Source organism: Aphis gossypii, chromosome X (assembly GCF_020184175.1).
Source record: "Aphis gossypii isolate Hap1 chromosome X, ASM2018417v2, whole genome shotgun sequence".
Lineage (NCBI taxonomy): Eukaryota > Metazoa > Arthropoda > Insecta > Hemiptera > Aphididae > Aphis > Aphis gossypii.
This window is the reverse complement of record NC_065533.1, coordinates 33,411,196-33,436,829: the sequence shown is the minus strand read 5'-3', so window position 1 is coordinate 33,436,829 and position 25,634 is coordinate 33,411,196. Positions and strand designations below refer to the sequence as shown.

Sequence of the window (25,634 nt, the reverse complement as noted above, 5' to 3'; positions counted from 1 at the left end):
TAATAACAAATATATTCACCGCTGAAAACTATGTAATATTTGAAGCAATAAAACTAGTAAACTCATTACAAATAAATAACTTTTTGATAATCAATCATTCCTTCAGCGTAATAACTGCACTTAAAACAACGTGGCTGTTTTCCCAAAAGACCTAATCTAAACTAATAGACTCTTAGAAGACTATAGAATTTATATAGGTACCTTCAAATGTAGGAATTAATAGCAATGAAAAGGCAAATGAGGCAGCCTTACTAGCCACTAAAAACTTAACCAATAACACCATTGATAAAATATCATCCAATGATATCTTCACTTTAATCAAAAATAAAATCTTCTTGTCATGGCAGCACCACTGGGATTCCATCCCACATACCAACAAACTGAAGTCCATAAAAAGCTCAATGAAACAGTTGCAGTATGCAATATGCATATACCCTCAGATCTTAGCCGACGTCAAGATATCACTATCACTCAAATGAGAATTGGCTACACTGCTCGCACTTTAGCTACACACTCTTTTTTAATCAGCAAGGACCATCCACCTGTATTCAATACATGTCAAACTCGCGTCACAATAAAGCACATATTCGAAGAATGTCTCATCTAAAAACTAACACGCCCGTCCCTCAACCTACCGCACAACCTCAAAGAAATCCTTGACGAAGGACAAACCTCAAACATCATAAAATTCATCACCAAATGCAACCTCATCAATAGACTCTAATTTAGTCAAACTATAGTGTAAACACACATTACATTAACTGTAAATACTAATTTTATCAATCAATTATCTTTTGTAAATATTATTATTTTTTCTTTTTATTTAGTTAATAATAATAAAAAAAAATTTGGCTAATAACCTTAGCAGTAAAAGCCTGTAAATCTGTAAATAAAAAAAAAAAAAGTGAAAAAAATTAAAATTTTATATAGTTGTATAAAAACATATATCTAGAAATATGAAAAAAAAAATTGGAAAAAATATCTATACTTTATGAAATAATGACTAATAAGTGTTGTTTGATAAAAAACCACCCTATATATATACATATTATACATAGATTAATTAAACGGTAAATAAATTGAGCGTCTAAAAAATCTTTCAAACTCATTAAAAATATAAAGTTTTTCACGTTCATGTTCTATTTGAAAAATAAAAATAACGTGAACGCGTGAACGTGAATTCATGAATGACATTATTTCCAACACTGACTATTTTGCAATGTACATAACATAATTACAAACATAAAAATTGATCCATATTCATCATCTCAATGAATACCATAATATTCATGATTACTTATGATGTTTTTTTATTCATATCAATTATGTGGACACAAATTAATAATTAAGTAGGTACCTAAACATACAGAAATCAATTAACATTTTAGTTTATTTCCAATTTCTCATTTTATATTAAGTAAAAGTACATACTTGGCGAGTCGTATATAATTATTAGAACCATCCATTTCAATAATTTTGTATATTATATTATAATAACGTTCAATTATTTTAACATAACAAATATATAATAATAATACAGTTAATATATCTATAGGTATGACGGTTGTAGTGTGGACGTGTAAAACACGATGTTGAAAGAGCTAAAACCGTATCAAAAATAACCAGAGTTAAAGAATTGAATCCTAGTTGTAACCTTTACTTCAATATTCTTTATACCGGAACCGTTATTTTGAGCAATATTTATTTTTTTTAATATGGTGATATTTTCAAAATTTACCTATTTTTAATGAATAACTATTTGGTAGTTTTAATAAACTGAAAAATTATAAAATCGTATTACCAGTCACATATAAACAGGGGATTGTAAATTCCAACCGAAACAAGCAGATAAAAAAGTATTAATGGTAATATTTTTAAATGAACAAATGTTTTAATTTTAAAGGACAATTTATAATTTTCCAACAATTATCTTTTCCACGCTCAGATTCCAGAACCGAATTCTTTCCCATTTTATTGTATGCTATTTTATGTAAAATTTATAATTATTGTAGTAATTGAAAGTAATTAATATTATAACTGAGTATAACCAGATAGTATTATATTTTTTTAGTATTCAATTAAAAACGTTCTAAACTATTCTACCAGATATTTATTATATTATATTTTCTTTATTTTTGTATTTAGATTTTATGTAAAATTTGTGATTCCTCGTGATTTTAAGATCACTCCGGGGAAAAACTTAACACTACAGTGACACCAGCTTTACACAAATATTACAAATGCAATAGTTTAGAATACAAGGTTGTAGATTTTATTTATGTTAGTCTCGAAATGTAAAAAAATCCAACAGATTAGTCTCTCCATAGAATTAAAAGAAAACGATTCAGATATTAGATCACATGTGAAACATTTTGGATAAAGATATACATCTAAATTTTAAATAGGAACCAATTCAGATTATCATCTTTTGAAATCCCAAATTTTCATACGCTTAAATTGTATCTTTATACATTTCTAATTGGAATTTACCATACATCTTTTTTAACCTACTTGTATCGAGCGGAATTAACACATGACCGTGTATAAAATATTATACATCGGAACTGGTTAATATTATACTTTACAATAGAAACTGAAATTTTGAAGAGCCGGATAACCAGACCAGTAACTAAACAGTCCAGATACAACTCCACCAAACATGTAACAATTACATTATCGATAATAATATTATTATACATTAAACGATTTTGTGGTACGGTTTTGGAAGAGGTGGTAGAGCGGATCGCGCCGCCCTCACATGTACGACGGTTTGATTTTGTACGATCGCTTCCAGATCTCGCACAGGCACACGGTCGAGTGAAACCTGTAGAATATGGCCAGTGGCATGGACACGTGCGTGATGATGGTCCACGCCCACAGGCCGTAGAAATGAAGCTGTATGGGGTGTGAATCGGCCCGAGATTTCTCCAGCGTGTTGATGGCCCACATGGCCAAGTTGCTGACCAACAGGAACGTGACGATCTCCCTTCCGGGCTTCTTGCGTATCTGGTCGGGTGTGACGCACGACCGCCGGGAAGCGTCCAGTATGAACACAGTCTGGCAGAAGGTCTGCACCAGCGATGCGGACGCAGTGATCAGAACTAGTATTGTGTTGTTCTCCTCGGTAAAGTGACCGCTGATTATCGTAAACGTACTATATATGAACGTGCCTGTCTGCGCGCCTACCAGTAGTATGTTGTCCAGCTCGAGATTCCGCAGCCCGTCGAACTTCAGCTGCCGAACCTGCATTGGCGTTAGGCACATTAATATTATATGATGTGATATTATATTATAAGTATACAATTTGTTATTATCATAATCGTAATCGCAGGGGCGGGTTTGAAATGGATGGGACTGAGGTCATCTACACCGAGTTAGGTTTAGTTATATTTGTCTCAAAACATGAGCTACTGTAATTGGTACTTGGGGCTAAATTAAAATGAAAACTATTAGTGTTCTAAATAAGAACTTAAAGTTATTGAAAAATATATAATTATGGGGTTGTCGCTGCGTAATCTCATATATACGTCTAATCTTTATCGGCGTTCATGTATTAAAGTGATAGAAAAATATACCTATTCAAATATACTGTATACTTGCCTCAAACTAAAAAATAAATTTGGTTATCAAAAATATTTTGATACACAACAGTTTAAGATCATTGTAAATATTGATAGATATCTATTAAGTTTTTTTAATATTTTTAAATATATTGTTCATCAGCTCTTTGTAAATTCACCTCTTTAATACAGAGATCGATAATCGTATACTGTTAGTTTTTAAATGTTCGGTCGCATACTTGTACATTTCAGAAATTCGCGTCTATTATTATAATATTTTTTATAAGAATCTATTATTCAATGTTATTACATATTATATATCTATATAATTTAAGTTGGTATAATATACACTCTAGAATTATACAACTATATTAATCAGCAAAAATAGTTTAAATTTAAAATGTATTGGTGCAAATCGCTAGATTTATGAACTTATAACTTATATAATTCTCAACAAATAAGTATAAGAATACTATTCACTTGCATCGAACAACCAGTGATAATTTAATTTAACAGCCAAATCATTGTATAACTCCAAATATAAATCGAAGTTTCCCATTACAGATGGATAGACATATGGAAATATTCCTTATGGGGAATGAATAATATAATTTATAATATTCATTGGACCATCATTATTTTTAAGAATTTTAAAAATACTTCCCATCAATTCAGCGGAAACATTCTTTTAAAAACATCAAAAATTGTATTTTAAAAGTGATACTACGGTTTGAACACCTAAAGAACATAGTATATAGTTACATAAGTCATCGTCACGCGCGCAATCGTTTCTTTTCATACGAATCTCACTCGCGCATTGTAATCTAGAAATTGGAAAAGTTTTGAAAACTCATAATGAAACGTATTGGCGGTCGCGACCAGAAAACGCAACGATAATGTCGCACAGACCTGCATCATGCCGACAATGGTGGCGAGCGTGGTCATGCCATACAGCGACAGCTCACAGACGTTCACCTCCATGACGGCGAACGTGATAAGCTCCGGACGAGAAATGAGCACGAAGAACAGTATCAGCGAGATGATGGTGAGCACTAGGAACAGTATGCCGACGAACAGGCCCTTGTGCGCCTGCGCGCAGTCCACCGAATAGTAATGCGGCGACTTCCGGTAGTGCGTGATCTGCGCCAGGTTCTCACACCGTTCCGCCTTCCGTTGCCGGTACACGTCCGCGTGCACCCGGCTGATGTTCTTCCACATCACGTACAGTATGGCTGCGCATATCAGACTGTACTCGATCGTGCACGGGAACAGGAACGGGCTGGCGTTTTGCACCAATGACCCGATGATGTTCGTCCGGCGGCACTCGTAGATATGGTGAGGGCCCGCGTTGATGCTGCGCCGCAACCGTTCGGCCACTGACGACATGGCCGACGTTGGTGACTGTGTCGTGGTGGTCGTCCACTTTTTGAACACTGCACAAATTATAAACGATAAAATTCGATATCATCACGATTTATAAAAATCCCCCTTTGATCAGGTCTCCCAGTTATTCGAGTACCATCAAAAGCTTCCGTGTATAGGGCTGTCGTTAAGTATACCTAAGCATAAAAAACTCACATTTTTTTTGGGGAGGGGGCGATTAAATTATAATTAGTAAAATAATTCGAGACATATGGGCAGAGACCTTTGATAAAGCCAACAAGCTCCCTGGTCGGAAATAACGTATCGTATTATTGCACATCAGCCAAATTACTAACATAATAAACTCTCAACACCGAATAGTATGAGAGAAAAAATATTAGCATGAATTGGACTTGAATCCAAAATATCAGAAAAACATTTTAACACTTATTTAAAACTTACTTTAAAATAAGTAAAATCAATAACAGTTTGAGTATTCAATAATTTGAAGTATAACAGGAAAAAGTGAAATACAAAATATTAGGAAGACGCCAACTTATTAAAGGGTTTTGTATAGGTAGGCAATTTTAATAAAAAAAAAAAAAGTATCAATATATTATCTAAAAATATTATGATATTTAAAAACTAATCACTAATCGTGTTATTACAAGTATAAACAGTTTTTACGGCTTACGTGAAAAATGATTTGGTTGTTTATCGACGCCAATAGAATTGTCTGCAGGATTATAAAAAGTTAGTATTTCGTGTTTGGTTTCTTGTACGAGTACATTGAGCCATACTGAAAGATTAGTGCCGATCATATGCATGAGTCCAAACTTTGCCAATACTCGGTGACGTGTCACTCTCATTTGTTGCTGAAAATAGACAAAACCGTTGAAAACATAAATATTGTCTATATTTTACTATTTTCTTCAGGAAAAATAATAGTAAGAAACAGATTTTACGCTTACATTTATTTTTAATGTCATTCCTAACATAAGTACCAAACTTTCGCCATAGTAGGTATAAGAATATTAGTTCAATTTTTTTTTATAGATTTAAATTTTAAAGTAAAATATATTTTTTTATTCATTATATTATAAATTTGTTAGTAATAGAATATACAAAAATACAAAGTGATTACAATCTAACCATAAATAATAAAATATTATTTTTATTTTTTTTTTTTAATAACAAAAAAATAATTGTTGATCAAAGAACATTAAAATATTTATAAAATTATTTTTTAAATTATTTACCAATAAATTATAATTTTATTTTTATATTTGTTTAAAGTTTTAATATTTTTTATTTTGATTCTAAATTAAGCAATGAATGTATCGATTTTACAATTATGCTTATATGTTTTTTTTTATCTCATCACCTTTTAGAGAAGTAAAAGTTCTAAAAAAAGTTCAAAAATGGGAGTGGTTTCAAGTAAAAATTGGATATAGTTGATGCTTTGGAGGAAGTAAAATATTTTTAGGAGTAAATTATATGATTAGCGAAAACAAAAAAAGTCAGGCATGTGGTTACCACTTTTTTGTACCTACATTTAGTGTTGAGTGAATCACTCGATTAAAAATTTGTTAAATTTGAATTAAATGATACTATATCGCTGTTTACGGAAAATCATTCTGAGCGGAGACGTTCTATCAGCCTATATAACCTATTTCACGATAGTACGTTTTTTTATATAGCTCTTAAGGTCGTTTATTTTACTTTTAGTGTTATAGCAGGTTGGTTATTTTATTTTCGAAAATATTGCATTTATTATATTATTATAATAATATGTGTTTATACCATATTATTAGGTATATCAACTCTTATAACTAATATGCAATACTATGTTTTTATAAATACCGTAAATCAATATGAATAAATTCATATTATATAATGTTAATGTATAAAAATCTATATAATATTTCAAAAATATCATTGTGTGTAGTAAAATTCAGAATCATATTATAATCGTAAATATATTGAAGTTCCTACGAATAATGTTTTTAAATTGTAACAAAATAATTGTCTTAAAATATTTTTTTTTAGATTGTATGGTTTCAGTATGAACTAGAGAGCATTTAAATCCCACTTTTACAATGCGTTTTAATCATAAATAATACTTTTACACCTACTCAACTATCATATTAACTTTCTAACGAAATACCCTTTAATATATACGAGTACATACATTTTACTCAATTGTTTAATTAAGAATAACGAATATGTATTTGATAAGAGTTCCACGCTGAAATATGTGCAATTTTTTTTAAGTAGGTGATCGATAACAATAATACTCTATATTATATTTATAAATCTTACCTCATCATTCAAAAATATAAAGTACATCTGTATAAATATGAATGCCATTCTTGTGGCCGGCGTGAGCACCAGAAGCACATTATGGCACTTTGTCGCCGGTTCAAGTTCAAAGTACTGACCAAATTCTAAACCAGAATAAATCATACTACCAATGCCGAAAGCTGAAAATCAAATAACTAATTATTTTATTAAACTCATTCTACATTATAATTTGGTATAGTTTAGATCTTCAACAAAATCTAGCTCAATAGTACAATATTATCAAAGTTATATTTTATAATAATATACAAAAATAAAAATATATAATATAAAATTGTACTTTTTGCGAATAAAAAATAATACATTGAAAGTTATAGGTTGTGGTCTTACATATAATTATTTATACTGGAGTAATATGAAATTTGTGAAATTTTTTTGACTAAAAATTATATACGATAATTATTATGATTATAATCATTGATGAAATATTTAGTTTTATCGGTTTAAAAAAAAAAATTGTATCTTTTAACTTAATTGATAGATTTTTAATAAAGAATAAATATGTACCTAGTACATTACAACTAATAATATATCTAAAAAAACTTATGAAGCATTTAATAGATTAATTAATTAATCTAATTAAGTATGTATATTGTAATTTATATAATGTGTATAAAACATTTTTATCATAATTTTTGCTGAAGTGTCTGCTTTAGTTACTACTGTATTTTTAAATTTAAAAATTAAATAGTCATTATGTATACTTATATACATGAATAAACATATCAAAAAAGTAAATTTAATGCAATTTTAGAACCCTAACTATTGCTCTAAATGAATACTATGCGTATACTGAAATTTGATGTATACAATATAATAATTTACATCAAATAGATTGGCACGACAGCAGACTCAGCAGAGGCGTTATCTGTTTAAGTGTAGTCCAAACTAGTCTTGGTGTGTGTTTTAGTAGCACCGAATTAGGTTGTTTATTATAACATTTTTCGCCAAATAAGTAATGAAATCCATACTTTTTGCTATAAAAAAAGTCTTAAGAAAAATATTTGTTTTTAAATTAATAACGCGATACCAGTTTTAAAATGTTCTGTTGATATAATATTTGGTACCTAGTAACATTTAAATTTGTAGAACCCCTTGTTTTCCTTATATTCACTCCATGCCAATTTGTCTGACTCGTTCTTTACAAACTTACATATTAATTATTTAAACTTATAATTATTTTAAACAGTTCTTTTTCGAGAACTGAATGTCCAAGTCAATGTCACGGCGAGGAAAAAGGGTAATGATTAATCAACGTGACATTGTGACCAATAAATAATAATTTTTGCAGGGATAATATTATGATAGTATTATATTAATAGGTTGTATAGATATTAATAATATGTTCAACCCACCAACAGCACCCATTCTCAGATAGAAACTTCCGTAGTGCTGAAAAGTAGATGGCAACACAAGGTGAAACGATTGTCTCCGAGTTCTCGGGTTGTACGACGTCCAATGTTCCATTTCGGCGCCGGCGGTATTCGTGTAATCGTCGTTGTCTTCGTAATATTCCGAATCACCGTCACTGTTTTCCGAACCCTCTCCGGATAAAGAATCGCTGACCGAATTATCTATACATATACGGTATTCGTACCACGATAAAAGTAAAAAAATCAAACATCACAATCAAATAAAATAATATAATTGATCAAATTATCTGCATAGGAATACGAGGTCGAAGAAAAATATCATAATAATCGAAAAAACACTATGTTTGGCTCAGTTTATTTTATTGAGAAATATTAACGATACTTACTGTAGTTATTGTTGACTGGCGTCATAGTGGGCTTGCCCTTAAGCAGCATTGCGTACATATAGAAAAGAAACGCCATACTTCCGAAATAAAGGTACAAGTAATAACCCTGAAGACCAAAAATTAAGTGTTGAAAATACATATCAAATCAATGATTATAAAATATAAGACAATCAAAAACGTCACCTCGTAAAACGAATGAGGAATGTGTGTAGATATCACTTCAGACATCGGAAAAGCTATGCCCATGACGACCAAAAGTTTGCCATAAAGAGCAGAGAGAGTCGTTGCAAGAGCTTGCCTATACGTTTTAACAAGAAAAACATATTATTTAAAATACGTTGAAACTATAAAAATAGATTGAATTTATTTTGTAATTGATTCCAATTTTACTTTAAATTTTAGTACAGAAATTAGTTTTAATATTGTACACACAAAAATTGACAATACTTTTTCAGGTTAGGTAATAGCACCTATTGTACAAGTTCTACTGAATATTATACATGTTAATTTATTTAAATCTTCTATTTTTAATAATAAAAAAAAATATTAATTTGATAAATATAATGATAATAGCGTGAAATTTATTTATTTTCCTTATTTCTTTCAATTAATAAATTCAATTATGTAAATAAATAGACAATTAATAATTATTAGCAGTTATAAAAGTTTCTACATTTTAGGTATAGATACACTATGGCAATTTTCCACGCAAAAAATATTTAATATCGATTTTAATTTTAAAGATATTTGCAACATTATATTTGTGTACATTTTTAAAAGTTACATAAACAGTTTAAATATACAATACTAACCTTTTTAAAATACTTTAAAATTAAAAAAAATATAAAACGTATTTTTACGTCAGGTAGGTATTTATATAATTTCTAACTGTCTCTCTTTTTAATAGAAAAAATCTGACTAATTTCAAAGAAAGTTGCAAATAAAAAATTGAACCCAGTTTATATTTTGGTAGACAAAAGTAGTAATTTGTCAGTACTTTTAAAATAATACCTAAGCAATTCAGAAAAAAATTAATACATCAAAAAAAAAAAATGTTTGCATAAGTAGGTACAATTTAATGAGTTACCTATATATACTTACGCTCCCATTTTTCTCCAGGTATTATGTAACTCTTCAATTGTCGATTCCCTTTTCATTTGATGAGGTAATTTTTTTACGGAAGTGCTCAGTGTGGACTGCTTTACTGTTGGCATCCTAATCAAAATAAAACAATGTGTTAATAAATGTTCTATTGGCAGCTGCTATTGTATTATACTAGCTAGTAGCTAAGTTTAATTCAGTTTACTGAATCAAAATGAATAGACTATATTGTATACGTCAATTAAGAAAAAGTGTACTTATTTAAAATATATTACATATTAGAAGAGTGGAAAATGTACTTTAATAGAGCTAACTGTTGGTACGCTTAATGCTTAAATTGAAAATCCTCCATCATGTATTTATTTATTATGTTTATTTTAATTGTTATACATATTTTTATGAATATTTGATTATCTAGTATAGTGAGTTTTAATAATTTCAACTTTACTTATCTAATTACTTTATAGTACCTTCATCGTGCAACGATTAATCGTCATTATAATAATATTATATTATAATCCATTGATTGCACATTACACAGACTACCGGCTATATACTTATTCAAGTACTTGATACTAACAACAATTTAAAATACTACAATAATGTATTTATAAAATGGTTTTATAAAAAAAACAAACACTGTGAACTATATTATTATAGGTATACCTAGGTTTTAACACTTTTATATATGACTTTTTTGATTATATATCGTTGTCAAAATGTGTATTTTCTTAATCAATTAGGAATACAAAGATATTTTTCTAAATTTCAAAGCTGCTATAATGACAAAATTTAATATTTTCACATTTCGATCTAAGTAAATAAAAATTTATTAAATAACGATGAATTAACTTCAATCATATATATATATAAGTATACGTCATGCTTTCTTTGTAGCTTACTCGTAAATCATAAATTTAACATTTAGCGATTGGTTGAACGGAACTCGACAGTTAAACCATAACATTACGACATTATATACTTACTCGAACAGTACAGAATTTGAATTTGGCCTTGGTAAAGTTTCATCCTTGTTTGGTGTGAATTCACTTGGGGGAGTAGAACTCATGACCTTTTCACTAATTAACGGAGGTGGAAACTCTGTCCTAGCAGGTTGATTAGACATTTCGCTGGTCCAACTATCCATCAATGTATATGACAAATTATTAATATTAAATAGTTTATACATCTAAGTTTGATAATAAGATGATTATTTAAAATAGTAAATTATTACATTTGATTGAAACTTTAAAAGTTGTTCATGAATGTGTTTATGTTATTTACAGTCCCTTTACAGTTATTGCATATTCGATACCAAAATATTTTTAAGCAGGACAAAATTATGTTTTATCTTGTAGTTATTTTCAAAATAATTAACCAATATAACGGCAAATATACAGCAAAATTTATTTTTTAACTGATATAATATATCAATATTTCCATACAACTCAACTAATATTTGCCACTTTTAAAATATAACTATAGGCTATATATATATTTTTTTAAGATGTTTATTAGTAGGAATATTATCATAAAATGTATTTATAATACAAAACTTAAAAAACGATAAATATTCTGTTATAAAAAAAACTATGAATATTTTTTAATAAGTAATTCGTTTAAAAATTATTGTAGTATAATATAGACCACCGTTTCTCAACCAAGGTGTTCACAAAGTATATTAAATGATCCAAATGCCAAAATATATAAATACTCTTGACTCAATTCTATGAAGATTAGAAATAATTTATCTATTATCAAAATTTATCATTATTTTTTAATTTTACATAACCAATTAAAATTAAATATTAAATATTACCTATAATTCATATTTGTGTATTGTACCTATGTCATAAAAATATAAAATATTTTAATATTACTATTATAAAAGGATTGAGAAACATTGATATAGACGACAATATATATATGTATATATATTTTATCATCTGGGCCATATGTTGTACAATGTACAATGTACATTGTACATAGATAAATAATAATTTAAAAATATTGTGTAAAGAGGCCTCCTAATGCAGTAACTTCTCAGAGATCAACAGCTAACATTTTTAGAGACCTACTATAAAAATTTAGGAAATTATTTCAAAATGTAATATCCATATTTATCCAAAGAAGATAAGGCGAAATCTCAAAAAAAAAAAAATCAATAAAAACATTAATTAATTTTTAAAAATAATTGTTTTGTCTACGAACCAGATTAAGATTATTTTTGTGATCTATAGTGTATCTAATAATGATGTATAACTAATTTTTATTTTTTTTTTTTTTAATTCTTTGAGGCCAATTACTGAAACGAGCGTTGGGATGACGATTTAGTCGTTTACTGGAGGGTTTGTTTTAACGAAGCTTTGTTGAAGATAAAATAATAATGTAAAGAAAATGGAGTTTAAAAATAAAATAAATTAAATTAAACTAAGTAAATACAAAAAAAGTTTAATATTGCATTTTTTTAAGCCTACGGTATTGACAGACGACAGATAATCGTTAAAAAAAGAATACAATTTGTTGAACTCGTGTACCTACCTAATTTGTACATGTCTTATTAAAATTGAAATGTCGCGCTTATGTTCCGAGTGCATTTAATGACGTCCATGGAAAAAATAAATACAATACACATACACCGGATGTATTTAACACAACTGCTAACCGGTTTTTATTCACTTATTATTCGTTAACGGTTTGTGTCAAAAATGCACTCGTCAAACAAAACACATACTATCAACCATTGATTATTTTATAATAAAAAATATACTTATTAAGTGCACATTATTTATATTATAAAAATCATTTGTCTGCACATGTGTTATCCGTATGGTTACTATACGGTTATAAAATGTATTGTTAATTATTTATGATTAGAAAATATATCCTTACATTTATTCAGTATTTCGGTACCAGTTTATAGATATTTTAAATAAATTCCAGCCATGTGTTGAGCTGATTATAATAATTTACATTTAGTATTTATTTATCATAATTGCATTTGTAAGTTATGGAATCATATCTATTAACGATAATATTTTGTTATTTTATTAAACACTTAAGACGTGTTTTATAAATCAAGTTTACAATTGATAGGTATATGTAGGTATAACATACTACTTTGGAAGTCTGAATAATTTTAAAAGTGTGTGTTCCCTCGGAAAATTATAAAATTCAGTATATAATAATATAAACCGTTACATCAATCGGTATAACTGTGCATAGAACATTTTTTTTCCGAAAAAAATGGTAAACCATTACAGTCTAACGAATAATTACGTCGATTTGTCAAGTCCGTTATGTATTACCTATACTAAGATTTTTCTAACAGTATATAGGACATAGGTATCATATAGGTAGTAGCTATCAAAAATATACTGTGATGGTTTAAAACCATTTATACTATTGCCAGGGTCACTTTGTTTTACCATTTTTATGACGGCGCATATTATTATCGATGACATGAAATAATAATAATTAGGTACCTACCTATACCGTATTCATTCACCTTTTTTATTAAAACATCGTTCTTCACACACAATAGAGTTCAACATAGCAAATGCCGGAAGTTCTCACATTTACATATTATTTTGATACCTACCTACTATATAAAACTCATATAGCCTGACAAATGACTATCAATCGGTTGCAAATTTGGCCATAACTCATAACACTACTATATTTAATACCCAGTGGCTATTACGTTTTGCATAGACATTACGTAATTTTATTAACGTGTAATATTATTCACGTATATTCCAAGCAAATAACGTGAGTGCATCATTTGAAGTATGGGTAGGTTATCCACCCATAAATATGTTACGTAGGTACCGTTCCAGTATCTAACCTTTACGAACAAATCAGTCAGTTGATTGGAAACAAATATAAAATACATATTATAATATTGATACCGAATAATATGAACGAATAGTGTAGATTTTTTTTAAAAAAAAGTGTGTTTTAACTTTTAAAATATTCTTTTTAGTTTTTTCCTTTACGTTTAGTTAAAGTAAAAGTAATAACTGTTACATGACGTAATGTAATTTACCTAAAACAATTTCTTTCATACGCGATTTTAAGTTACAAACATAACATGCATACTTCGTCCACTGTATATTTGTTAATTAATTAACTAATTAATTATTATCCATAGAATAATATGTTCTATATTTTCTAATATTTTTTATTTTATATTGATTTTCTCGTGTAAATCATCATTATTACGAGTAAGTCATTGTTGTTAGGATTAATATAATTAGTAAAGGTGTTTTCGTCATAACGAATTATAAATACAAGATAATAATATTATCCAGTAGAATATTTAGAGTTCAAACAATACGTCATTTTATCTAATGAGAAAAAAATGGAATAGGTACGTTTTAATAATATAAGTATAAAAAAAGCCTTAATATTCGTAATTCGTAAAAATACTTTTTTACTATTGATCCCAAAATATAAGCACAGTAAAAGATGGCAAACAAATTGGTTACACAGGTGATGTCTACTGACTAAAATATCATGATTATTCATAGATATTATACAAATCGTAATACTGTTATACAGTGTAAAAAACCTTATAAGTATAAATATTTTCTATTTATTTGAGTATTATGCATAATTTTGAGCCATTGATATGAAATCGTAACAGCGACGATATTTTCGAAACTATTTGTGAAACATTTTTCGTCGAAAACTCGTCGGGCACATGCGTTTCGGTTGATAATATTATACAAAATTTAATACAATTCGGTTACGATAAGAGTGACAAGACGACGTAATATTGTCATAATGCACGTCGTAGTGTTCTTATCGTATAGCTGGTTTATAACATGCACGTACCAACCTGTACAAGTTTACGAAATGACGTATACCTTACCTAACGTTTTCTTCGTCGGTCTTCATGATGACTTGTGAATACCACAAAAACAAAACCGAAAACGATAAACGATTTTCGTTTCGCGCCTACCTATTTTATTATACACCAAATATGATAATGATTATTATTATATTAAATAGAAAATAATAAAAATATATTATACATATTCCGACTACTTACTATGTTCAAGACAATTTGATAACAATATTATTGCGATAATCGTCGGCACATCGTTATGTTGATATTTTTTATTCTTATGCTGTCACATATCATATTAATATTACCTACGCTGTACCGCGGGAACCGCATTCGCCCGAGCGTACGAGACCGTGATGTGCCGACGATTCGCCGACGGGATGAAAGGGCAGCTTAGTCCGCTGACACACACGCACGCGACCTACACACGTAATATTGTAATAATAATACATTATTATTAAAAGCAGTGTTTAAACGAAAGGGGGGAGATCCCCCCCCCACCCCCTCGGACTGTGATCCCTGCGATAAAATAAAATAAAATATATTCCTCTCCGACCGGCGTAAATAAATTGACGATTGCGCAAACAAACGCGACTACTACAGTGCCCTACCACGCCAAAGACAATGATATTATTATATTATATTAAATACTGTAACACAATTTATGAGTTAACTGCAGAAGCCGACCGGAAGCGTCCGATAGCCCCGTGGTTATATTTATTTATATTATATATATGATGATGATGATGATGACGGGTAAGACGCGTAATCACATAAACGCTAGAAGGGGGAGAGTTTGTCTCCAAAATTCACTCGGTAGATGGTATTTTGCGTCATCAATTGGAACATTTTTAGTACTTACGTATGTGCGTATGTAATTTACACCAAAATATACAAATATAACATATATTTTGTGCCACATCTAAAAATTAATTTTGGTAATTTACGCCACGACAGAATATATATAATCTGCGCCACACTTTTAACTTCGATTGTTGGAATTTACAGCTAATAAATTTTAAAATTACTAATATCACATCAGCTGTACGATAATACCGATACATGCCTAATCTAAAAAAAAAACATATGAAAACTACAGGAAAAAGAAAATTTATAGAAAAAGCTTAGTTCCATCTTTAAGTTTCAAATTTAAAAGAAAGGCGAGTAAGCTAGCTATTATATAAATATTATAGATATGTTGTTTTAGTCATAAAAAACATAAATATCATAATATGAAAACCTAGTTATTAAACGTATGTTGCACCTAGTTATTGATTTTATGTGTTTTTTATATTATTTTATTATTTACTTTTTAAGTACTCTTTGAATTAATTTTTAGGAATTTTCCAGAAATGTAACTATTAAATGAATTTTTAAAAAAAAGTTGTTTAATTATTTTAAAGTGGTACCAAGGCGCCAAATTACAATATTTGAAGGTAAAAGATGGCTTGATTATATAATGCTCTTTTAGGTATTTAGTTTTATGTGGCGCAAACTAAAACCTAAAAAAAGTGGTGCAAATTATCAAAATTAATTTTTAGATGTGAACGCAAATTACATACGCCCATTTAGTCATAGCCCCCTAGAGATAAATTGACCTTCAAAGTAGTATAATACTAATTCGAAAACTTTTAAAATATAATAATCATATGTTGTACAGCAAAATGTTGCACGCGACATAAGTATTTAATAGCGCCAATGCCAACGATACAACAGTTGCCGTATTCAATATTAAAATTAAAATTTTGTGATGTACTGCAGCAATATATTATTATATCTTTAAATAAAATAATATCTACCTTTTTAACGACTTTATAAATGGTAATAATAATATTATATCTGTATTCTGCCTATTATAATATTGTATTGAGGAAAACTCGAAACTCAGTTTTGAACGCTTTCAGTAGTAGGTATAATTAAATAAAACGATTAAATAACGAGAGCAAAAATAATAATTTTGTTATTTATAATTGTTTTATATAAATAATTAGCGACGCCAAGGGAGTAGGAGAAAATCTTTAACGGCTCCGAGATTCTCTTCTCGTGAAAATCTCGTCGCTCCCGACTTACTGTCATTCATCACGATCACAAAACAAAATATTATCTACGTAGTATATAAAGCTCAAACGCTCTGACGTGAACTAAATTCGTACCTACTGAACTATACTAAACATTGGCGCTTAGCATAAATACATCGCGATGGTATATCAATTTTCAAAACGTTTTTCGATTTCAACTCGCACGAGTCGACGTTCATATTTTATAACAGTGCGTGAGCAACGTTATAATCTTGGCGGTGGCTATATAGATGAACCATCAGACTTCGCAGTTATACGTTTCAATAAATATTTACAACGAAATAAAACGGACAACTCGGTCTTCCGTACGAATTGTAGGTTTTGATGACTACCTATCCAGTGTATGACTATCATCATTAGTCCTTTCTAATTATCTATTAATGTTTATAAGATACAACGATTTTAAGCGATCGGCATTTATTTATAAGATTGTTTTTGTTTTATTATATCATTATTTTTATATTAGTATAAGTACTTTCTTGATTGGGTGCATTGAATAATTTTTTTCCAAAAATATCATAATATACTGACAAATACCTACATGGACAACTTAAGTCAATACCGACATACCATTAAATGGCGTGAGTTCATAGCACACGAATCTTAAAATCAGTTTAAATATTTTTAAAATTTGGTTGTGTGCAGAAAATAATAATACTTATTATAAATATTTGGGGTAAAATTTCATCAATTTTTATTAATTTTATTGTTAACTGGTATAGAGTAAATATTCCCATTTTGGTTTTTCTCAATTATTAAGAAAATTATTGTAAATTTTCTTCTTTTGACCGCCTCAAAGTATCTCAAATTTTCTAACAGAAACTACCTTCAAAATGTAATATTTAATTAAATTGTATGCTTCAAAACATATAGGTATGACAGGTACGCAGATAGACATGCAGAAAAAAAATATGCTTAATTACAAGTAACACATAAATGTTATAAAAATACCTACAGTTCACTCAAATCTGTGTCTAGATAAACATATTTTGATCGTCTTGTATGAAATTCGTTTATTCGTTCATTCGTAATTTTAAATTAGTCATAACTCATAATATAAATTTTAAAGTATAATATGTATGTTGAATATTGTTATCAGTGATAAAAGATACACTACCTACATACAACCATAAATAAAATAATAATACTATGGCTTATGCATCTATTGGCTCACTGTCTTTCTACGTACTTCTAATAATTTACAATTAATACTCAAAAATATTAAGCATGACTAAACATTCAAACATAAAATTTAAAATAAAAACATTGAATCGATATTAAATTGAGAAACAGATACTTTTTATTTCGTTCAAGTCGATTATAATATTATTCTATTTTATTGAAGACAGTTCAGTATTTTTTTTTCCGCTAATTCGTTCAAAACTGTTAAAATTATCAAATTTACTTTACCGTTTATCACCAGATAAAACATTACAGAATGTTTGCATAATATTTTACATAAAATAATTAAACTGTGTTTGTAATGAAAATAAAATGCATTTATTTCGTCTAACTACGATTTCCAGAATCCTTAAATACAAATTATACAATAAAATGATACAGAATAAAAAGTTAACTATGTAAAAAATAAACATTTAAATCGGCCTTGGTAGCCATGTAGTCAATAAACAGTTAACAGTCCAAATAATAATAGTCATTAACTTGTTAAAGTATATATATAAATCATTTAAAAAAAACTATCCACTCCATAGAATAACAATAATAATAATAATTCGCTACTTAAGCAGCGCTCTTAGCTAGTGACTTTCTTGGTTCCAAACTTAATTTGAATCCATCAGTCCTCTTTAAGATGATATCAGCTTGGAGTTTCCAATCTTTTTCAGTTAGATTGCTATTTATTTTGAAGTTTCGTAGGATGGTCGACAAAATAATTTTCAGTTTTAACATGGCGTATTTGCGACCTAAAAAAAAAGAATTAATTATTGACAATTAATACAATTATTAATCATTACGATGCTCTCCGTTATAAAAACGAAATGTTTTGCATAAAATACAATTAAAAATACGGTAATTAATTTTGATTCACAAAAGGTCATTCATAGGTTAATAAAGAAAATAAATGTATACTTTTTTATAGTTTAAGCTTTAAGAAAAATCTGAATAAACAATTGATCAACTTTAACCTTATTCTAATACAATTGTGTTTCATATCGTAAACACGTCGATTTTTATAAGTTTTAGTTTGATTCTTAATTAAAATTGTATTTGTAAACACATTATTCTTTAAATAAACATAACAATTACATAACATGCAATTCGAATCGAGTTGGTAAAAACAAATAACGATCTATTCAAAACATATCCATTACAACAGTAATAGCAAATAAACTATTTTCGTATTCATACAATAAATCGAAATCGATTTTTTATATTTTTCAAATAATATCGCAAAAATAGTAAAATGTATAATAGATAGTAACATACCGACGCAACTTCTGGGACCGGCACTGAACGGCACGTAAGCGTAATAATGACGGCTGGCTGATTTCTCTGGTAAAAAGTTGTCGGGGTTGAACACTTCGGGATTGGGGAACGTATCTTCGTTGCGGTGAATTTTGAACGTGGCGATGATGATTGTGGCACCGATTGGTAAAGTCAAGTCTTTTGACGCTGGAAAACAATACATTGATTATTACAATGATTTATCGTACGAATTCTAGCCACAACAAGGCGCACAGTTCCCAAAAAGTCCCTGTTGGGGATGTAGCTCAAGAGTTAGTGCTCGGAAGGCGCTAGAACTTATGATCGGTCTCTGATCAAAGACAGTATAGGTATTCGATAATGGTTAAATTCGTATCGTCGTGGAAACGCCGAAATCATGGCTGCCCACGAGTTTTCATATTATGTAGGCACGCGTTGCGAACTCACCTAGTTTCACGTTCTCTTTAATCTGTCTGGAGATGATTGGAACTGGAGGGTACATGCGCAACGTCTCCATGATACATCTTTCCAGGTATTTCATTTGCAATGTATCTTGGAAAGTTACTGGTCTGTCGGAATCACCGAATATCGTGTACAGTTCATCAACGACTTTTTGCTACAACAAAAACACACGTTAAATCAACACGAAACACTTATATAATATATTACACTGATTGAACAATAGTAGATGGGAAAACCTTACCTGTATGTCTTGGTGAGCACCCATCAAACACAAGAAGAAACTGCTACCGGCTGCTGTTGTGTCGTGACCCTAATAATAATAATAATAAAAATAGGTAAGTATAATGTAAGCGTTGAAGTCGTAAAAAACGACATTATTAATAATAATTTATTATGCCAATAATATGAGCGAATGTGTATGAAGTGTTGTAGAATCGAAAGATTGAAACAACTTTAACAATACGTGTAATTTATACGTATGGTAAAGGTTTATGGTGAATGTTTTTTTTTTTTGTATAAAATATTTAATTAATTAATAATTGATACACTATATTTGCTACTGTTTAAAACTTTTGTTTTGACTTTCATCGTCAGTTATTTATTTTTATTTTATTATAATCTCGGAACGAACCTCAAACATGATTGTGTCGACTTGTTCACGAACTTCTTCGTCGGACAATACAACTCCATTTTCTGCGCACTCAATTAACAAGTCCAAAAATGCCACCCTCTTCTTCTCGCCTACGGATTAAAAACACAACAGTTTCTTTAGAATCAAAAAAATTATGTTGATACAATATGAATTACCAATTCCATCGTCTTCTACGTCTAAGTCGTCTTTCAGACCAGCAGACTGACCGAATGAGTTTCCGTACGGTACTTCTTCTACCTCAGGCGTTGAAATTGTTTCAACGACTTCCTCAGAAGCTGCTGGGATGTCTGAGACCTCTTTAATCTGACTTCTTTTCTTCAAATAATCTTCCTTCTTCTTAGCCAATACCTAATATAATTAAAAGTACATTTTTATTATACGATGTTTATTATAAATCGAAAAAATGTTATTATATTAAACTGACGTTGTTTGTCAAACCATGAATCAAATCAAGGAGCCCAACTTGTTCCTTTGCGTACTTTGTAAAGTTGAAAATAAAATCTGATTTTAGCCACAAATTTGTATGACGCATATGTAGAATATCACACATTCTTAAAAAAAAAAAAATAAAAAAAAAATTATTATTATTCACAAATAAATCTAATCACAATAACAGAATAATTATTCACATAAATCAAATACGTTTTAACAAAATTACTAGGCCTAATAAGTTAACGACTAAATCAATAGGTATCAATTTAGACCAAAAATTTAATTGACATTTGACTAATTTTATGCGATATATTATATTTAAAAATTTAAATATTATTTGTGTACGGCATTATAGAAACTTAAATTACCAATCAACTGCTGTAATCGATTCCAATATTATTAAATTGTTTTAAAGACAAAAAACACATTGTTTGAGTGTGTATAAAATTAAGGCTAATACAATATAATGAGATTTTTATTATTTGATTTTGTTTTTAGTTTGCTTACTTCATAACAGCGGCTGCGTATTCGAAACCACTCTTCTTTTGAGTTTTCTTGCTCACTCCCATGGCGGTTTCTGTAATGATAAAAAGTAGGAAGAGGAGTATTAAAACAAGTCACGATTAGGTAATCCATGACTATATAAAACAGTTATAATCTATTGCACATGGTTCTAAAACATCCGGCTTACCCAACAAAATTTCCACAGTGCATTCGCTCATGAAATCGTGAATGTCAAATGTGGAGCTTCCCATTTTTCGGAGCTTACTGACGGTGTCACGGCTGTTGACATTGAAGAGTGTCACGAACGACTTAAGCACGTTCAAATGGAATGTCGGCGCGATCAATTTTCTGTGGGCTCTCCATTTGTCACCTGTCAAAAGCGCAAATCATGCCGAAGTTTAACAAATAATATCAATATCTATACATGACATATGACTTTTAACGGTTGCTACATTTTTACATGTCAACAACCATGAGGTTCTAAGCTAAACTAATTTAGTATTGGAATTAAATAAAATATTTTACCACCCTATCTTTTTGAAAATCCTAAATACATCACTAGTTGTTAACGTATGACAGTATAATATAGGTAATGCTTACCGGTGCTGATCAACAGGCCATTTCCTAACCATGGTTCGAAAAGACGGTATTCGGGAGATTTATCAATATACACGTTACTGCTCAGGATCACCTGCATATTCGAATAAATTATTACTATTAGTTTCACATTTGCATTTATCCTGACAAAATGTAGTGAAAAATCACGTTTAATATAAAAAAATATGTACGTTACCTCGACATCCCTGGGATCAGTCAAGAACACCAATAACCTGGGCCCGATCCACATTTTAATAGGTGAATTCTTTTCGAATTCAAAACTCCGTTCATAAATCTTATCAAAAATGGCTGTGGGTATAGAAAATAAAAAATATTTAAAAAAGACATTCACACAATTTAATTAATTTCGATCTCACCATATTATCAGTGAATATTATAATATTATTATCATTATTATTATTATTATTATTATTATTATTATTATACTCACTGTGTGGGTCTTGCATAAAGTCTAAAGCATTTCCAAGCATCGGTAATCCTTCAGATCCTGGGATTTTACTGGCGAGGTCGTAGAGCTGCTTACGGGACATCCGGAAATAAATGTACCATAATACGATGGCCGGCGTGAGCAGGTAGAAAAACAGATTAAATGCTGAGAGCGCGAAGAGTGGGTTGACACCCTGAATGTTGGTCGCCATTCTACGCAAACATACAGTTATTCTTTAATAAATCTTAATTATATTATTACGATGTTTTTAAACTTATAAAAAAATAAAAAATCGATCGATCTATTTGCGTTATGAATAATAACAATATAATATATTGTGAGTTAAAATTGTAACTAATTACACAACTTAAAATATTTGTAAATATTTAGAATACTTTGTATGCAAATATAAGAATATTTAAATTATCTGTCTCATAAATATTATATTTAACCGTGCAGTATTATTTCAACTTAAACAACAAATCCGAAGGAGCATTAATATGCTAATAACCGATTGATATGCCAACAGACACAATATTAATAACCTTATATTTTTAATTTGACCTGTTGTACGACAGACTAGGTTAATTAATATGATAATAGGTTAATAGGTAAAATTTGTAACAAAATCTTTATAATAAATTTAATATTTTAATTCTCAAACTGTATTACTATTTTACGTTTTTAATTGTATATTTTACGAATTTTAAGTCATATTTTATATAATTAATGAATATTTAGATGTTTTGTCACATCATATGTATTTTGAAAAATATTTATAAGGTTTATAAGGTAAAATTATTATAAAAAATAAGTATCAACATGTGTATAATTTTTTTATTTTAGCCTAATTATAATACTTTTAATAACACTAATACACTTGTATAGATAATCTATTTTTACTTAACTACATTTTTATTGTGCTCTATTTTATAATAAGTACCTGATTTAATAAATAAATTTAACTTTTCGCATATCAAATGTTAAAAAATCATTATTTTATACTTGAATATATATTTAAAAAGCTTGTGTTATAACATTTTTAAAAAATTAATAAACGCCAACTACGCAAACATAAGTATAATGGAAGGTACCTACTTAACAAAAACTAGTTTAGTATTATATACAAAATTCAAATTGAATATTAAATTATGTAAAAACAACCTAGTAAATAATAATTAAAAATGATGTATCTAGTTTTTATTATTAATAGTCACTCAATGTTTTAAAACAATATAATATTATTAAGATATATAATTGTATTGTGCTTTTGTTTTAGCTTCATTCAGTATACTAATAGTTATTATTATTATTATCACATTTTAATAATATCACAAAAAATAAGTTGATGCACAATACTTTTTTTCAATTAAATCGTTACCTAATCGGTATTTAATCATTTCATTTTATTATAGTATAGGTAATTAGAAAATCGAACAAAATATACTTCCAAACAACAGTTTAAATAGGTACATTAAAAACAACTTAAGGCAATAATACAGTCCTTGAAATATTTTAATATTTTAATAACAAGATTTAATTGTTTTTGCATTTAAGATATTATCATTTATAAAATACATTACCTATATGCATATTTCAAATACATATCACAATTTTTAAGTTGTATTACCTAATTGATGTGTCATTATTAGTAAAATGTTAACTAGTATTTTGTTCGACTTAAATCGAAAATTATTAACTTAATTTATAAAATCTACGTACTTATATTATACCTATTTTGTATTCGAATAATAAAGTGCCTTTTTTTACTCTAATAGTAGCTGTTAATAAAAAAAAAAACCTAACACAGCACTAGTTTTTTAAAATAATAATTAGTTAAATTTTGACTTTTGGTTTCATACTAAATTATTTATTATAATAGTTAGCAATCCATTCAAGAATATAATTCAACATGTATCATCATTATTCCGTTATTTATGATAGACGACAAAAATCATAAACATTTGAAAACTTTATAAGACTTTTAATTTACTCTAAGCATATCATATAAAAATTGAAAGAAAAAACCGTCTTTTATCACAAATAAGTATTTTTTGTTTATTTACCGAGAACTAAAATTCAAAAATATTCTGGTCGAAAGTCGTCAATCAAAATAATGATGAGGTCTAATGATACATGCATCCACATCATTATACATGTTCAGTCAACAGAAAAATAAAAATTGATAAAATATAAAAAAAAATACAACTAATATACTAATAAATCTTATACTAATATATAAGACATATATTATAGTACCTAACTATAATTGAGAATGGATTTGACTGCGTATAATCTACACGATATGTAAAATAAAAGACTATTACCTGTATCATACAATGCCCACGAAGTCTTGAAAATTCGAAGTCAATAAAATGAAATAAAACTAAACTTAACACAAAAATGCGCTTGAGTTCGGAGGACTTCGGGCAACTCCGCTCCAAGCAGTGCACACGGTATTCTTTAATGCCGATGATGTCTCGGTGGCATGTAAATGGTTGTTGAAGGAACACTGAACGCTGAACACATAACACGGCTTTGGAGACGACCAGCTTTTATATACCCACTTATTGTTCGAGTTGTATGCCAGTGAATATGTAATTAAGGAGAGGATCAAGGATCACCTTCATTTCCATCGTCATTAATACACTATTACTATTATTGTTTTTTTTTTTTTTTTGTAATTGACCAATGGTTTTAGAGTTTAGATGCATATCGTTGAGTGGCAAAAGAAATGTTCGATTGGATAAGTTGGTTAAATTACAGAAAAATACATCTATGGATATTAACTATTATTTTATGAATAACATAATATTGTGCATTTAAAGTATAGTAAACGCACCAATGTTCTACTATTATAATATTTTAATGATTTTTTTCGTTTTTATATTTTTATATTTACGAGTGATTGTCACGAACACGGTGAAAAATAAAACAATTACTCGATATAATATCTCAAAATAACCTCCATGGGCAATCAGAGTTTTCATTGTGTGTCTAAAAATCATTTTCAAACGGCCATCA

The 25,634-nt window shown here is 28.7% G+C and overlaps 2 protein-coding genes across 2 annotated transcripts; both read right to left on the bottom strand.

Annotated features, from left to right (window-relative positions):
• Positions 1 to 1,372: 1,372 nt before the first annotated feature.
• On the bottom strand, positions 1,373 to 15,434 carry LOC114132472 (proton channel OtopLc-like). The gene is made up of 11 exons (XM_027997934.2): positions 15,200 to 15,434; positions 15,020 to 15,109; positions 11,130 to 11,282; positions 10,144 to 10,257; positions 9,226 to 9,340; positions 9,043 to 9,148; positions 8,639 to 8,857; positions 7,245 to 7,405; positions 5,617 to 5,797; positions 4,470 to 4,993; positions 1,373 to 3,243 (listed from the first exon to the last, which is right to left on the bottom strand). Exons 2-11 carry the CDS (start codon positions 15,043 to 15,045, stop codon positions 2,755 to 2,757), a joined length of 2,088 nt encoding a protein of 695 aa, XP_027853735.2. The 5' UTR covers positions 15,046 to 15,109; positions 15,200 to 15,434; the 3' UTR covers positions 1,373 to 2,754.
• Positions 15,435 to 18,550: 3,116 nt separating this feature from the next.
• Positions 18,551 to 25,153, bottom strand: LOC114132456 (cytochrome P450 4g15). The gene is made up of 13 exons (XM_027997916.2): positions 24,938 to 25,153; positions 22,614 to 22,822; positions 22,359 to 22,471; positions 22,166 to 22,256; positions 21,753 to 21,935; positions 21,569 to 21,638; positions 21,054 to 21,180; positions 20,785 to 20,977; positions 20,609 to 20,718; positions 20,219 to 20,287; positions 19,963 to 20,131; positions 19,519 to 19,704; positions 18,551 to 18,995 (listed from the first exon to the last, which is right to left on the bottom strand). Exons 2-13 carry the CDS (start codon positions 22,819 to 22,821, stop codon positions 18,814 to 18,816), a joined length of 1,701 nt encoding a protein of 566 aa, XP_027853717.1. The 5' UTR covers position 22,822; positions 24,938 to 25,153; the 3' UTR covers positions 18,551 to 18,813.
• Positions 25,154 to 25,634: the final 481 nt, after the last annotated feature.